Raw genomic sequence first — 17212 nt, 5'->3', positions numbered from 1 at the left:
TTAAATCAAAGAAAGTATTTCTCTACAACCAGTACATTATACTAAATGCTCTTTGGCATTTACACAGGAGCTGGAGCAAAATAAATAAACACACGCTGTTTGGAAGGTATCATCTTAAAGAGAAGGCTTCACCATTGGAGACTAGTGGAAAGTTTAGAATGGGACAAAGAAAATGTGAAAATTGTCTTTATCCTTATATTCATAGCTGTTTTGTTTAAAGGAATTTAAACTAAGAATGATATGTTGCATCCTAATGGGGTTTCTGGCACTCTATTGTATTCCACCGTCTCAACAGCACAGAAGATAAATATGATGAAATACTTCCATCTGTTCTTTATTCCCACTTGCAATGTAGCACACGTTTGTAACATTAAAGTAGTTCAATTACAGCAAAATTCAGAAGAATGAACACACAGGGAACTGGGAGTCAGAGAGAACAAACATCAAGGCTAGTAATTCTTGAATACAAGTTCTGCTCACAAAAAAGCAACATTAGGACTTTAAAAGATTTTTCAGAATGGCCTTCTTCTGTGTTACCATCCTATTACTCACTATCTATCCCAATTAGTGATGAATTTACAAACAGGGCCTCTTTATACAATTCCAGCACAATTTAATTACATTTTAAGTCAACCTCCTCCTCTTAATTACATAGCACAGCAATACCTTGTTAACACTGACAAAATGATTAACAGTTAAGTTGGCATGCTGCCATATTAAAGTACCATTTTGGATTTTCTATTATTTCTTTTTGGGGGGTATTGGAACAAACTGCTTTTGTATCTGAAAGTAGAATGAACATGGCAGAAAAACATTTATGGTTGTAGTGAATGTATGCATGCACTCATGTGTGTACGTGTTTGTGTTAAAAAAAAACACACACAGGGTGCTTCTCATCCAAGAACAGGCTGCATATTTCCTAGAAAAAAAAGGCTTTTTGTATCTTAACATTAGAATATTATGAAGTATGGTTATAATGTCCCTTCAAGTTGTTCCTGACTTATGGAGATTCTGTAATGAACCTACAATGGGGGTTTCTTGGAAATATTTATTCAGACAGAGTTTCTCTTTTGACTTCCTCTGAGGCTGAGAGAATATAACCTTGCCCACTCACTGGGTTTCTATGGCTGGGCTGGAATTCAAACCCTGGTCTCCAGAGCTGCACTCCAATACTGGAACCATTTTCCTACACTGCCTCTCTGAAGTCCTCTAGGTGGTATATTTGAAATATATGAAAATGTTGACTATTTCCACTACCTTGGCAGCCTCCTCTCCACAAAAGTCAACATTGACACTGAAATACAATACCATCTGAGCTCTGCGAGTGCAGCATTTTCCGAATGAAGCACAGAGTGTTTGAGGATTGGGAGATCCGTAGGGAGACCAAGGTGCTTGCTTATAAAGCTATCGTCCTCCTAACACTTCTATATGACTGCAAAATGTGGACTGTCAACAGACGTCACACTCAACTTCTGAAATGATTCCATCAGCATTGCCTCTGAAAAATCCTGCAAATCACTTGGGAAGACAGGCAGACAAATGTCAGCATGCTGGAAGAAGCAAAGACCACCAGCACTGAAGCAATGCTCCTACATCATCAACTCCACTGGACTGGCCATGTTGTCCAAATGCCCGATCACTGTCTCCCAAAGCAGTTACTATACTCCCCACTCAAGAATATGAAATGTAAGGTTGGTGGACAGAAAAGAGATTTAAAGATGGGCTTAACGCCAACCTTAAAAACTGTGGCATAGACAAGAACTGGGAAGCCCTGGCCCTTGAGCGCTCTAACTGCAAGTCAGCTGTGACCAGCAGTGCTCTAGAATTTAAAGAGGCACAAATGGAGGGCAAAAGGGAGAAACATGCCAAGAAGAAGGCACATCAAGCCAACCCTGACTAGGACCACGTTACACCTGGAAACCGATGTCCTCACTGCAGGAGAACATGCGGATCAAGAATAAGGCTCCACAGCCACCTACGGACCCCCGCCAAGACGCTACACTTAGAGGACTATCATCCTCGGGCTACGAGGGATCGCCTAAGTAATATTTGAACTGCTGGATATCTTTGAGGTTTTCTCTACTTTTTCAGTATTTTATTAAGAAATTGGATTTTAACAATATGTTAATAGGTACTCCTATTATTAAAGCATTGTGACATTCATGAAAACTTCAAAAGATATCCAACAAATATACAACCACTTTCTCTCATGTTTTTTTTAAAAAAAATTATTTATTTTTAAAATTAAACTTCCAAACCCATACCAGGGCTCTACTAAAGATAACTACTATTGGTCAATATGTGGGATATATTCTCAGTTTCACCTCCAACAATGAAAAAAATAAAGCTCTTATCCATAATATCCATAATAACTTGTTTCTAAAATTTTAATTATTTGTGATTATGCCAACGATGGTAACCAATTAGTTGGGTAAATGCTAAATCGGCTTCACCATAGCTCCTTTCTCTTTCGTCTTAACACTAGGTTCAAGGGAAAGGGAAAATGTTGAAACTCATTACTCCCCTTCCAAGAAGTATGAGCTGGGTAAAGACATATTTCTTTGGGAATACATTTTTGTGTGACAGATGCTGGTGTACTAAATACGTCTATGTTTTGTGTGTGTAGCCATATCCATCTGCTAAGGGGGATAAAGCATAACAGATAAAGTCTCCCACTCCTTTGAAAACAGTCTACCTGTTCTTTGGTAGGAAATATTTTTTTTAAAGAAAACATCTTGTGTAGGGTTAAACTTTAGTAACATCAACTTCATAGGTTAAACCCTAAAAGCTGCAATTTGTCTTTGATCAACCACAGTTTTAACCAACAGCTACAATTTATAAATTCATTAAATGCCTCAATAACATGTGTGCAATTCCAGTAACTACATTAACCCTGTATCCAGAAAAAGCCAGAAAGCTTAAAAAAGAAATTCAGATAGTCCAGACTACACTTAGCTACAAATCCTCTATCTTCATGCTTATTTCAAAATATGGTTACATTTTGGTTCAATTATCTTTTATGATTTATGAAGAATAAGGGCTTCTGAGATACTGAAACAGCATGAAAGGCACTGTATTTGGGGGGGGGGGGGGGGATTTAAAAGGTAGGTTCAACTCCTGTCATGTTAAAACAGTATAGTACAGGCATGAAAAAACTAAGCTTTGAGTGCTTATGTCCAGCCCTCCAAATTTTCCATGCCCTCTGGCCATAAAGAAGTGGGGATCCACTGCATCCTTATGCCAAGAGGACGGGGGAGGAAGGCATGAGACAGCTGGGAGCCTTCTGGGGTGCTCTCAGCCACCATGTACCTTCCTCGGACCCTCCTCCTGCATCAGGACAAGGCAAACAGCCCTGTCCTGATGCCAGAAGCACAGTCTGGGGAAGGAGGCAAGCAGCGACCAAGGGGACTCCAAAGCCCCCTCAGCTGCCGCTTGCCTCACCCTTCTCCCACCATCAGGACAAGGAAAGGACCTGTCCTGATGCTGCGGGAAGTGCTAAATGTATTTTAATTTCTACCAAATAAACACTGTATCAAGTAGGGATATATCTACACTGCAGAATTAATGGAGTTTGACACTACTTTAACTGTCATGGCTTAATGCTATGGAGTCCAGGGACCCTTAATTTAGTGAGTCTCTAGCACTCATTGACAGAGAAAGACCTTGTAAAAACCACAACTTCCATGATTCCTTAGCATTGAGCCATGGCAGATAAAGTGGTGTCAAACTGCATTAATTTTACACCGTGTGATTCCGGGGAGCGGCGTGAGCTTCCGCGGTCAGCTCTAGCTTCTGCCAACCTAGCAGTTCAAAAACATGCAAATGTGAGTAGATCAATAGGTACCGCTCCGGCGGGAAGGTAACGGCGCTCCATGCAGTCATGCCGGCCACATGACCTTGGAGGTGTCTACAGACAACGCTGGCTCTTCGGCTTAGAAATGGAGATGAGCACCACACCCCAGAGTCAGACATGACTGGACTTAATGTCAGGGGACTACCTTTACCTTTACCTTTTATGTAACCTAGAACCAAGGACCTACACCAAAATCTGGAAGAGGCAATTTTACCTTCTCTTTATATATTCATATTGTTGTTGATTTTATCTAAACATATTATTTGCTAGTTGTTCAATACAGATAATGAAATTTAAATCTCACCTGTCTTCATCTTTGTTGGAGCTAGATAGATTTCTGCCACAATCTTCGAATTCATCCCAGAAAGCATTGTCGTCTACTTTACTTTGGTCTTGAAGAGTTATACTGTGTTTCCTTAGTTCACTTTTTATTTTCTTTTGAGCTTCTTCATAGTCTCTTGGATCAAAAAACATACTAGAATGGCTTTTTTCTTTGCTGTGCTTCAAGTCACATTCTGCACTACGCTGGTGGACATCCACAGACTCACTCCATCTTTTACTGCTATTTTTTTCTTCCTCTTCACTTGTAAGAGACTGTTTTCTGTCCAATTGACTTACAGGATTTTGTTTTCTAATTTTGGGTCTTACAACCAGTTCAGATGAATTCTCCTGGTCTGTCTTTGTACTGGCAGTACTCAATGTATTGCAAACTGCTACTTGTGTCCTAATTGTAGGATCTGCTGCAGTTTTTTGCTGTTCCAAGTTACAAGAAGTAACGAAATTAGTTTTTACAAGTGAATCTTCTTCACTAGATGATTTCACAAGTGCCTTATTTTGGTGAACAGTATCTGATTCTACAATAGAATGTCTTTTAAAAGGCACTGGTCTTAAGTCTTCAAAGCTTTTACTTGAAGCATTATGACTGAAATTGTTCAGGTGTGAATGCATATCACAGAATGAGTCTACTTCCTTCTCCAACTCAGAAAGCATGTTATCCAGTGTCTCTTGAAATATCCCAGCTTCTTCTTTAGCTACTGAAAGATCATTTTGGTCACTCTCTTCCTCTCCATCACTGCTATCCGGCTCATAAGAGTCAATGTTTACAAAAGAAATGCCATTTTGGCCATTAAGGTTATTGTGCTCTCCAGAAACGTACTCTGCACAGTCATTAGAATTCACATTGTTACACACCATTTGGTTGTTTCCCAAATTGTAGTGTGCTGGAGAAAATGTTGGAGTACCTGCATCCATTGCTTGGCTTGGCTTGGCTTGATTAACAGGATCTTCTGATCCAACATTTGCTAACAATGGAACATCTGCCAAAGCAGAACATACCTGGACCAGTGGACTGGAACCTTTATATAGAAGTGTAAAAAAAGCACATGTTGGAACAATCTGACTAATTGTAAAATTATATATCAACACATACTAAGAGCAAAACAAGAATTTGTTAATGTTCAACCCATCTTTGGCTACACTTCATTTAAACATTTTCAAATGAGTTCACAGTAAATATCAGAATTTTAATGAACATTTGAAGCATGCTAGAACCTAATGTGTAAGAAATATAGAACAAATGTTTAGAAATACTGTGTACTAGGAAAAAAGTGTTTGTTTCCAGAAGTACCTTGCAGGTCTACTTGAACGTTGTTTTAGCACTTGAGACACAACACTTATGTAGCTGTCACTATGTGCTGAGTACTTGTATAAGAATGCACACAATATGTTTGATTTGGCAATATAGTCATTATATAATAGTTCTAAGGGCCCTACCACACAGCCATATAGCCCAGCTGAATAAAATCCCACAATATCTGCTTTGAACTGGGTTATGAGTCCACACTGCCACATATTCCAATTCAAAGCAGAAAATGTGGGATTTTATTCAGCTGTGTGCAAAGGGCCTAATTCACCATGTAGCATTCAAATAGTCATAAACCAGAAGTATTATTTGGCTACCTCATCTGGTTAGTTAAAGGAAACATTTATTTTTATATTAGGGGTTTTTTTTCCAGAAAAAGAATTCAATATTTTTCATCAAATATTTAATATTAAGCAAAATCATATAATAAATTATTAGCATATTCAAGGCAATGCATCCTTCAGTACACATGCCTCTAAGGCAAGATGTGTTTCTCTCACCATATGGTTTTGGAATTTCCCTCATCAGTTAAGCTCCCATTTTTATTTTCAGAAAGAATTATGAATGGGAGGCATGACTGATGCACTGGGCAGTTACCACGAAGATTAATTCTAGAATGAAGCAAAGGAGTTATCCACTAATAGGTTAAACGTAATTTCCAATTCCTGAAGTAGGAAGCGCTGTAATATTATTCAGGCTCCACTCTAGTTCTTCCATAATCAGGACAGAAAGACAAGACCAAATCCTGGAAAAATATACCTATTTCAACTATAGAGGACAAGCGAGAAAGACTGAATAAATAACACCACAAACTTGGTGTGGTTCTCTCCACTGCTATTGTCTTGTATAAGCCTTTAAATACCCAATGCATCATTCTCAGATAACAGAAAGGAACCATCTGTTAATGGGATCTACCAGAGCAAAAAAAAAAAAAAAAAAAAAAAAAAAAAAAAAACAAGAAAAAGAAAAAGAACAACAAGAAGAAAGGAATCAGGAGGAACCAGTATGGTGGTTAATTTCTAGTTTAAGACATCTGTTGAGGAACCTGTTTTCCAAATGCTGCTTCAGCTGAGTTTATCGTAAAGAAATATGGAATCTCCAAGGTTGCAGTTCTGAACATTTCAGACAGACAATGGTAGAGAAAGCTGCTGATATGGTTTTAGTTCTAACAGAATGAGTAGGAACTTGAAAGGAATTTGGCATGCTAGCTTCATCATAAAGTGTGAAAATGCATGTTTTCAACCACCATGCCAGGCACTGGAGGAAATTTTGAAGCGCAGGAAGAACACAAGGGGCCATTATTCTAAGACAGATGTTTAATGCCCAATGCACATTCCGCTTATGGCCATTTCTCTCTACAGGATGAGAAGTGTAAGAATAAATCTATGTGGAACACTGAACTGAACTTAGGGACAAAGGTAAGGACTATTCTGAGTCACAGTGTATCTTCAAGAGGGTGGGCAAGGAAATATTTTTTTAGGAAAAAAGGTTATAGGAAAGGAAGCTGCGAACTGCTGGAAACCTGGGAAATCAAATGTATACTCCCCCAAGAAACACTTCCCATGCAGGTGATTTTAAGGTGAACCTGTCCTAATTTTGGATGCACTGAGGTCTATCAGCTATCTTTTCAGCATATTGAACATTTGGCCAGTATCTAATTCTGCTTATAAGAATTACTTAAATGACTTTAAACCTGGCAATTGTAACTCATCTCTGTGTTTGCACTAGCTGGTAAAGTCTATCCACATGGCCTCATGGAGATGCACCAAGAGCTGTGTCAACTACCCAAGATGAACATCCTTCAGGTAGATGTGGTTAAATAAAGAAAGCTTAGATCAGGATGAAACATCAGCACTTGTAAAAAGAGATCACTTTCCTTAGCTAAATGATTAATTTCTGGCAAATAATGTCTGTGAGTCTAGTGAAGGTCTACTGAAGAGCTATTAGGATTAGCAAGAATTATCTTGGTGGTTCTTGAGCAGGATCCTGAATATAACAGAGAAGGTATATTGTAATCCAGGAAGCTAGGGAATTGAGACCCTATGCAGCAAGGGAGAGGAAAGAGACAAAAGAAAATCATAGCTTCTTGATCTTCAGAGTGATAATGTGATCATCTCCGTATGATACTATCTGGAAGAAGACAGCCTGATTTATGATCCACTTTCCCAGGTATTCCAAAGTTTTGCTGAGGAACTCTGCCCAGTGACAAAAATTCTTTCAATGTGTTGGATCTATCATGTTACGGGCAGTTCTCAAGTTATGAACAATATAGATTTAGAATATTTGTTTTGTTGAATTTCTATGTAAGTCGGAAAGTTACTTTTGAAATTGTAACTTCAGCCAAATATTTATATAATTTTAGTTTGGGAAAGCATTGATAAGGGTTAATACTCCTATGACATTTGCTTGGCTGTCTGTGTTCCCATTCATAAGATTTCATCTCACTTTCTGTCCCTGTGATAATAGGATTTTGAAATCATATTTTCCCCAAGACTCTTACAGTGGACCTTGAGATTGTCTTAAGGACATAATATTTCTTTGGAGACACTGAATACATAAGAATGCCATAAACTAAATGAGGCATTCCAAATCAAAGTTTTCCAATGTGGAAGGAAGAGAGTTTTCTTCTCAGTTGGGAGTGGTCAAGAGCCAGAAACTCCTGACATTTGTTTCACATGGGACAAGGAACTTGTTGTCCGTACTGGAAATTGGTTTATTAACCTAATTCCAACTAGACCAAAAGCAGTGAAAACTTCTGGATCTATAAATGCACTGAAGAGAAAAGTTATGGATTTCATATTATATTAACCCTATTATCTTGCAGAGAAACACTCTATTTGAAATAGAGAAACTGATCAAACACCCATGGGAATTGAATTTTACTAAATATATTAACTTCTTCTTGTTCAATAAAGAGCTATTATTTCACCATTTGAATGTTCTGCTCCTGGATCTCATCAAACTCAACAGAGATGCCAAGAAGACCAAATGCAGGGAATGCCAAATTTGTCCTGGGGTGGTACAGCAAGGATCAATTACCCAAAAAAGAATGGGTCACTGAGGGAGAAGAAAAAAGAAGCATGCAACTTGGCAGCTTCCCAGAGGCAGCCATTCTGGGAGACTGAAGCACTCTTAACATGTAACATGGCTGCCTTTTCTCTGGAAGATATGGAGGCATCTTGCAGATTTTAGAATATATGGAAAATTTGTTGGTAGAGTTCTTAGATTGCAGAACAGGACTGTCTACTAACGAATTAGGTTCCGTTGCTGCTCATGCCATTTGGGAGTCATAAGACTGAACAAACTGATCTCCCCCTGTGCTCAGATGAAACAGTTTTGATCTTCTTCAGTCTGAATCTTCCAGTTTGATTTTGTTTCTTAGTTCATTTTGCTAGTATGTGTGTGTGTGTGTGTGTGTAAGTCAAAGAAAAGAAGAAATAAGCCTATTTTTCTAGGGTCCTTTTCATAGGAGATGGGGATGTTAGTCTATAGGAGATCCCTTCTTTTCCAAATTATTTCTTTCCTCGCTGTACCAGAGTGAGTAAAGCTTTTTCTTTAACATCTCTTGAAGATATTGCTGGGTTTTTTTTTGTTTCGATCACTGATATTTTATTCCTTTACCGTGACATTTGCTTTATATGTTGTGAGCCACTAAGCCATCCTCTGATTAGATGTATATGCATTAAATAAATTAAAGGCTATATGTGTATGCATTAAATACATATGACTCAGTACTTTCTATCATATTGACAATATACTATAGTAGTGTGACATACATTTTACTTGGGGATAATTTGATTTTTAAAAGCTAATTTTTCCTTGTATTTTTCATAGCACTTAAAAATAAGCTCAGAAAAATACAGATATAAACACTGACTCAGATGTCTTCAAAAGATGGAAAATCAAGGGCATGATGGTGATGATTCTGAAAGGTGACTAAACAGAGGCTACTGGACGTACTAACTGAAGCAAAGCTTGAAATAGCAATGAACAGAAGGCTATTAACAGCAGGCCAACAATACAAAGTAGGGTAGATAAATGCCTAAAGCTGTGGGATATGGACACATGCAATATGTTCTCAATGCATTCTACTGTTTGAATGCAGAAGAAACCAAATAATTCATTAATGGCCTACTTCTGTGATCAACCACGATACATACCACTATCATTTTACTTTAAAAGTGAAACAAGTAAACCTAGGACTAAGTTTTGGATCACAGCTTACCAATTACAATTTATACCACTTAAGATTTATATGTCCTTCTAGATATTTTTAAAAGGCAAAAAATGCAATCAATATTATGTGAATTTCACAACTTCCCATCCTCCTGTGCCATTCAGTTGTACCTGCTCATTCTTATTTTTTTCAAATGACTTTCCTAAATATAAGAGTTCAATTTGTAATTATGTGACACGCACACAAAGAATTTTCTTTTTGAACGTCATCCAGTTCTAATCCTTCACATTCGCTGCTGTGTTGGTTTGAGTTCCTCTCTTGATTCGCCAGAGATGGTCTAAAACTAACATAGGCATGCCTTCTTCCATATCTTCTGCCTGTAATAGTCTGATATCCTCCTGCTGGCTTTGGCCATGTGGGCTTTCCAGCTTCCTGACCCATTGCTGTAGGAGAGAAAGAGAACAAAATGAATTCTAAATACATTTTTTAAAAATAACAAATTAAAATATATTTTAAAATGTAGTTTAGACACTATGGTGGGATATGGTATAAAAAATGTCCATGAAGATAAACAAACTGTTTATTCTCATATTCTCATCATACCAACAATATTGATCTGAATATCAACTTTTATCCTTTTCTAATTATTGAATAAAATGTAAAAGAATTATTAGTAAGCTAAAATACAATTCCCTCACTTAACGCTAACAGCCTTTAACCAACATTCAAATACTGCAAATAAATAAATATCAAATATCTGACAAAAGAATCTGAAAAGAAATCTTTGTAGAAATGCCACATCTAAATGAGAAATTACTATGATCTACGATCTGAATTTATCTTGGGCTTTTACAGATAGCAGCTTTCCCCATAGTTGTTTTTGCAGTACAGCACTAATTTAGAAATAGAGGGACAAATGCACTAAAAAGACCAAGAACCACAGGTGTGTGTGAGAGAGAGCCTAACAGTATTCTCAATACATCCCTTAATATCAGCCATCAAACTTACAACTTTCCAACATTTTAGTTTCCCCACACCCAGGCTTCACAATTTTAGCAACATGGGAGCCTTGCAGGGTGATCCAATTTTGGGGAGGAGAGAACAAATGGGAAAAGGAGTGTGTTCAATTGTGTACCATATGAACTCAAGGGTGGTGGTCAGTTTCAGAAGAGGACAGAGTGATCTTAATCTTAAAACATTGGACTCCACTTCTACCTGTTGAGCAGCATCTTTGCCAAGAAACCTTGCTTTTTACAATTTCCCATTCTGTGAAATAGGTGTTTTATGACCTGCTGTACCACTGTCAGATAGTTTTCATGCATATCTCCACAGGAGACATTTTGTGACAATACCTTTGAAATACTCTCAAATCCCAAATATATTGACTGGCTCCAGAAATGAGTTTCCTGGCTTAACAAACTCCATGTTTAAATATTAACTGAATCCTTGTGGAGCTGGAATTTTCTAGCAGAATCAATGTATTTGGTTATTTAAACACTCTTTCCACAGGTGTATTGTACATCCATACTGAATATTACATTCATCCACATAGGAGGAATTAACAGGCATAAGCTACAAATAGCCAGAAGAAATTCAGTGTTTCCCCCTACATTTTCATTAAATAGAATTTATTCAGTAATTCAAAGCTGACAAAGTCTATGGTTAATATTTCTTTCTCCAATTTATCTTCCCCAAAAGTATGAAGTTGGGTTTTTTGAAGCTAACAAAGTTAACCATGTGTCGTAGTGCTGGACAATAAGACAGAACACAGATAAGCAAAAAGCAGAAATTAAAATCTCTGAACTCCTTCTCCAAGCTACATGGGATACAGAGATGGAGGATATGCAAACCTGGAGTCATTACCTGCTGAACTGCCATCAGGTAAAAAAAGTGTGAGGATCATTTTGGGCTCAGGCTCAGAGAAACCAGCACTAGTGTCCTTGATTATCTGCTAGTGGCAAGTGTACCAAGTACTTTGAGGAGAAAGCAGCTCATATCGGTTCAAAACTTGATGCCATGGTTATCACACTCTGAGAAAGTGTCTGATGCTCAGTCTGATCAGTTTCCCGGCATCAATTTCAGAAACTAAATGAGCAATAAAGAGCTTAAGAGTACTTCTAGATCCATCTTTATCATCAGTAACTAACAAAGGGACATATGGGAGACTTTTAATTTAACATTAAGATTTTCATCATCTGTAAAATCGCTACTGTATATACTCATGCAGATGTCTAAAAATAAAAAAAAATGATCCAAAAAACCTGGATTGACTTATTCATGGGAAATGTAAGTAAAGTACTGTAACTGTTATCCATTTCTCAGAGTAGACTGGAAAAAGTAGACAGCTTTGTCCTGGCCAGGACAACCTAAAAGAAGCACTGACCCCCCTTTACTCTCCACCATGGCACTTTTTGAATGTCTAGGTGAAAAAAACATAGGCCTTTTTGAATGACTAAATAGAAAAAAGCAGCAGTGACTAATTCTTTACCATTATTTTCCTTTGCCTTATACTTTGTCACATGCCTCTGGTTTTAACCTTGACCAATCCATAGGTTATATCAAAATCCTAGGAGCCCCCGGTAGCGCAGTGGGTTAAACCCCTATGCCGGCAGGACTGAAGACCAACAGGTCGCAGGTTCGAATCCAGGGAGAGGTGGATGAGCTCCCTCTATCAGCTCCAGCTCCTCGTGCGGGGACATGAGAGAAGCCTCCCACAAGGATGATAAAAACATCAAAATCATCCGGGCGTCCCCTGGGCACTGTCCTTGCAGACAGCCAATTCTCTCACACCAGGAGCGACTTGAAGTTTCTCAGGTCACTCCTGACATGACTAAATCAAAATCCTGAATTTTACCTCCTAAACCCTGCCTTCAACATATACATGAAGTCGATTTGTACACAAGTATATAAAATATCTTCTTCTTATTTTATTATTAGGGCAGAAATGTAATATAGTCAGCTCTCCACATTTTTAAATTTGCTTTTGAGAATTTCATTATTCACAGAATTGATCAATATGTTCTAGGAATTTGTAGGTCTTCTAGAATGACCCTATGATCAACTCCTCATGAAAGAAGAGTTCTACTGGCGAACCTAGCAATTCCTAGAGAGCATTTATATAGGCATTTGTAGGTCCTCCAGCATGATTCTATGGTCAACTTCTACTGAACTGGAGGGCCTAGAGATTCCTAGAAAGGTGTTCTCTAAGGTTCACAAGTATTTTTTTGTTTGCAGTTTTTCTAATTTTAGGAGGGTCCTGTGTCCATAACCCCATTGAATTTGGAAGGTTTTGTGGCACTGCAAAACAAATGGGATAATAACAAAACACAAATAATGATTAATACATAATATTGCTTCCCAACCCCTTTACCTCCCTTTCTGCTCTTATCATGGCTCCAGGTCCAGGATCACAGTTTGTTCTGTGATTATGCTTCCTTCCCTGACAGACAGGTAGTACCAGTACCGTACCTCAAGCAGCAAGCTGTCTCCCAACATCTCAACAAACTGAACACATTTCTTTCTGTCTTCTTAGTCATAACCTATGGCTTATGTTTGGTGAAGTTGTATAACTGGTACCTATCCTGCTCTTTTCCTGGTCTACACTTCCTTATGAGGATACAATTGCACATTCCTGCAATTTCTGCATCCAAAAAACAGGATGGAAAACAAGAACAATAATGCAAGCAAGGACCTCATAACCAGATATCACATAGGTAAGCACTGCTTTCTTTCATATGATAACTTGGTACTACAAAATTGCAAATGTGAGTTGCAAGAAATCTATATTACTATTTAAACTTGAATTGCATCAAAAGGCAATTCGTGTCTACCTATGATTTCTTTAAGTCAGGAGTAGATCTTTTTTAACTGTAACTAATTTTACTAAATTTTTAAAATTACATATTCAGTGCTTTTAAAAAATCTTATACATAACTACTTCCCCATAACAGATTTGTAATACATAAATATGTATGTCTTGACTCCTATAATATGTTCATCCTCTAGCTCTTATTACATACTTTTTATTTACCTCTATCTGCTTCCCCTTATTTACCCTTCATCGAGTGCTGATTCTTCACCCCAGACCAGCCAGTTACAATACTTATTTCCAAAGTTCCGTTGTTTCTATTACAGGTTTGTTCCCCTTATCTTCTATATATACACGTTCTATAAATTTTTCCAACATTTTTCCAAAATCATCCTTTTCAATAACCCTCTTTTTTAAAAAAGAGGGGCACAGTCTACTATTTATTTATTCAAATAGACATACATTTGCAAGTGTTTGTTGTGTACAGTGCAATACTTTCCATCTATTAGTGTTCCATAATCATTTCTCAGATAATATATTTCCTTTAAGGGGCACAGTCTACTATTTAAATAATACATATGAAAGTATCATAGACTCGTGCTTAACATCCGTTCCTCCTTCTCTACAGTCTTATAGGATCCTCTATATACATTTTTAGTTTAATTTAGTTTAGCTTAACCCTCTTTTAATCTTAATATTACATGTTAATTTATCTTTTATTGCAATATTCCAGATCAAGTCAGGAGTAGATCTAATCAGCCGTGCCAAGTTCAAAGATGAGAGACAGGAAAACTAACAAATGTAGATCATTAGCTATGACTGCAATTGAGTATTGTCTTTTTCATTTACGTCCAATCAAGCCAACACTCATTCTTGCAGAAGCTGGCATGGTATCTCTTCACAGGGTCTAGCAGAAATTGAGATCTCTTTTCTTTTTTTCGACAAAAACTATGTCTCTGGACATAAAAAAAAATCAACAAGCTATTGTGATAACTGCCATTGACAAAGAAAATCTAATTCATTTAAGCCTGGGTAGGTACCTTAGTTTCTATTGGAAGTTTTAAAAAACAATGATCATAACGGTAATGGTCAGGATTTAAAGGTGATGCAATCAAAAAATCTTAAGAATCACAAGGGAAAACTTACTGCAGCATAGTCTAAATGGTGCAGATAAAAGGGAAAGGAAACTTGTATTACATACAGGAGCTCTGAAAGGAGGCAAAGATACCTGGTTCTAAGTAATTTAAACAAGATGCTCTCATCATATTTTATAGAAACATACTGTTAAAAGTTGCACTGTAGAATATAAAAATTGGTTTCTGCATTTTGCCAGAAAGATATCTGTAAGAGCTGCTTAAGCTGTCTGCAGCATAGTTGTCTTATAACTTTAAATGTATTATTTGTTAAGCTTCAAAATGCATTTAAGCAGTGTACAGTGTTTTAAAAGAAGTTTAAAATTAAGTCCTGTCTGCAGGCTTACAATCTTTCCCTCCTTTCAGAGCTCCTGTATGTAATACAAGTTTCCTTTCCCCTTTATCTGCACCATTTAGACTATGCTGCAGTAAGTTTTCCCTTGTGATCTGTATGCCGGGTTTACCATATGTCACCCTCAATCTTAAACAGCTACTTAAAAAGAAATCACAAATGACTAACACAGAGCAGGAAAGTGCTATGTGTAACATACAGCAGGAAAGTACAGTGATACTATGCGAATTATCTTTGCTAAATTTTTGATAGTCATTTAAAATATTTAATTAAAAGTTAAATAGAAAAGGTGTTCCTCTGAAATATGTCTTATCACACTTTAGATTTTGCAGGAATTCTCAGAATTCCATGAATATTTTATATGAAAGTAGTTCTATATATGGTGGGACTAAATTCGTAGCAGCAATGACTACAATAAAAGATTGGGTGAACATGCTAAAATAGGAGCAATCATGGAGCCCCTGGCACCTGAAATGGTCCTTGATTATAGAAATTATTGGAGTATTTTAAAACTAATATATGAAAAACTCTTTCCACCAATCTTCCAAAATTTATTCTAAGTGAAAGTCTGCTGATATCAGAATACCTACTGCAATTTGGCAGGGTCTTGTTAGCAATGATTTCAATCTGATCCATATTTTCCCAGTAGCTTTCTTCCTGCCATCTCCTCAGTTCATCTGCTCTAGCCCTTTATTTGTCCATGAAACCTGTGTGACGCAAATCACATTACTTTAATTAGTTTTTAAACATCTTTGTCCATACTTCTTGTTTATTAAGGAAATGACACATATTCATCTAAGGGATTTACTTATTTCTTTCCTTTACAGCCACAGACTTATCAGGAGAATTGCTGAAGTCAACATTTTTTTTTACTAACAAAACTTCAAAATCTATTCTGATTTCTTGCAATTGATCTTTTCTGTCTATGATTTTAAAGCTACTGATTAACTTTGTCATTTTAAAGAATTCAACAACAACAACTCTGTATATTTAGTTAGTAGGATATTTATTTATTATTTATTTACTATATTTATATACCACCTTTCTCATCCCTGGGAGAACTCAAGGCAGTTTACAACTGCATGTCAACATACAGTAAAACCAAGAAATCAAAATAACTCATCACGACATATAACTATGACTTAAAATCATTAAAACCATTAAACATAAAACATAAACAAAATTTAAACATTCAGAAAAAGCAAAGAATACAACTTTTAAATGTGACAGAAAAAAATACTTTAGCGCTAAGGAAGAAGTACTATTTTGATAATTCATCAGTTGTCACTGCCCACGTCATTACCAAGTTTCCAAACAGTTCATATACACCCCTCCTCCATTGGGACTACATAGGAGTGATTTTAGGGCCAGGTTCTCTGGGGGACAGTTACTTCAACCAGCCAGAGCCCAACTAGAAAGTGTCATCCAGAGGATGTTTTCAGTTGCCCCTAAAACTGCTAGAAGAGATATGACTGCTAAATGTGCTGTCAGAATTTAAACATAATGAAAAACTTATCTCTCTCAACAAGCCTACTCAGTAAATTTGAAATGATTTTTAAATTTACATTTTATTAATACTGATGTTTTAATAATTCTTCTATGTATGTATGTGTATGTATGTGTGTGTGTGTGTACATGCACCCTTTGTTTTATCCATTTTTATTCTGCCTTAAGCCGTGGGGAGAGAGAGAAAACAAATAAAATTGGTTGTTATTATTTAACCAATTTACGTATTCACATTATTAATTAAGCAATATCATGTAATAAAAGTTTATAGTTCTGGAATTCAACTTAACAGTCAAACTACTGTATAGCCCACTGAAAGTTGTTACTTATTAGGTAGATAAGTAGTTAGAAGAACAAAAACATTAGAGTCTCTAGTTTCCTGGCTCCTTTTTCAGGACATATCTTTCTCTTTAAGCATCTTTGCCATTACCATATGCTTGCTTTGAAATGAACTCAAACACATTTGCAAGGCATAAGCTGGGAAGGCTGTTATAAACTACATAAAGTTTACAAACTATCCAAAGTATACCTTCTGTTGTTCTATGTTATAAGTAAAATTCTACTAGTGTAGAAGTCATGATCTTGCACATCCTTTTCCTTGACATGAGTTTTTATTTAGGACAAGTCAACGAATACATAAAAAAGGACACTGAAGGCATGCTCTGCATCATGTATCATCCAAAACAAGCGGGCTCTATCTGAAACAGATGGCTGATGAACATGATATGCCACATGCTACAC

The 17212-nt window shown here is 36.8% G+C and overlaps 1 protein-coding gene across 4 annotated transcripts in view; it reads right to left on the bottom strand.

Annotated features, from left to right (window-relative positions):
* The window catches only part of PJA2 (praja ring finger ubiquitin ligase 2), a 61209-nt gene that overhangs the window by 28028 nt on the left and 15969 nt on the right, over positions 1–17212 (bottom strand). For 3 of the 4 annotated variants that reach the window (XM_060761881.2, XM_067464497.1, XM_067464498.1), the window contains exons 2-4: positions 15556–15672; positions 9915–10115; positions 4158–5208 (exon numbers count right to left, since the gene is read on the bottom strand). In XM_060761881.2, coding sequence (XP_060617864.2) covers positions 4158–5208; positions 9915–10115; positions 15556–15601 — 1298 coding nt within the window. In that variant the 5' untranslated portion in view covers positions 15602–15672. The remainder of the gene's footprint in view (positions 1–4157; positions 5209–9914; positions 10116–15555; positions 15673–17212) is intronic. The other variant, XM_060761878.2, reaches the window with a different exon arrangement.

The sequence above is a fragment of the Anolis sagrei genome, chromosome 2, assembly GCF_037176765.1.
Source record: "Anolis sagrei isolate rAnoSag1 chromosome 2, rAnoSag1.mat, whole genome shotgun sequence".
In the NCBI taxonomy this organism is placed as follows: Eukaryota; Metazoa; Chordata; class Lepidosauria; order Squamata; family Dactyloidae; genus Anolis; species Anolis sagrei.
Note: the sequence above shows the minus strand (reverse complement) of the source record. Positions and strands in the feature narration are given on the sequence as shown.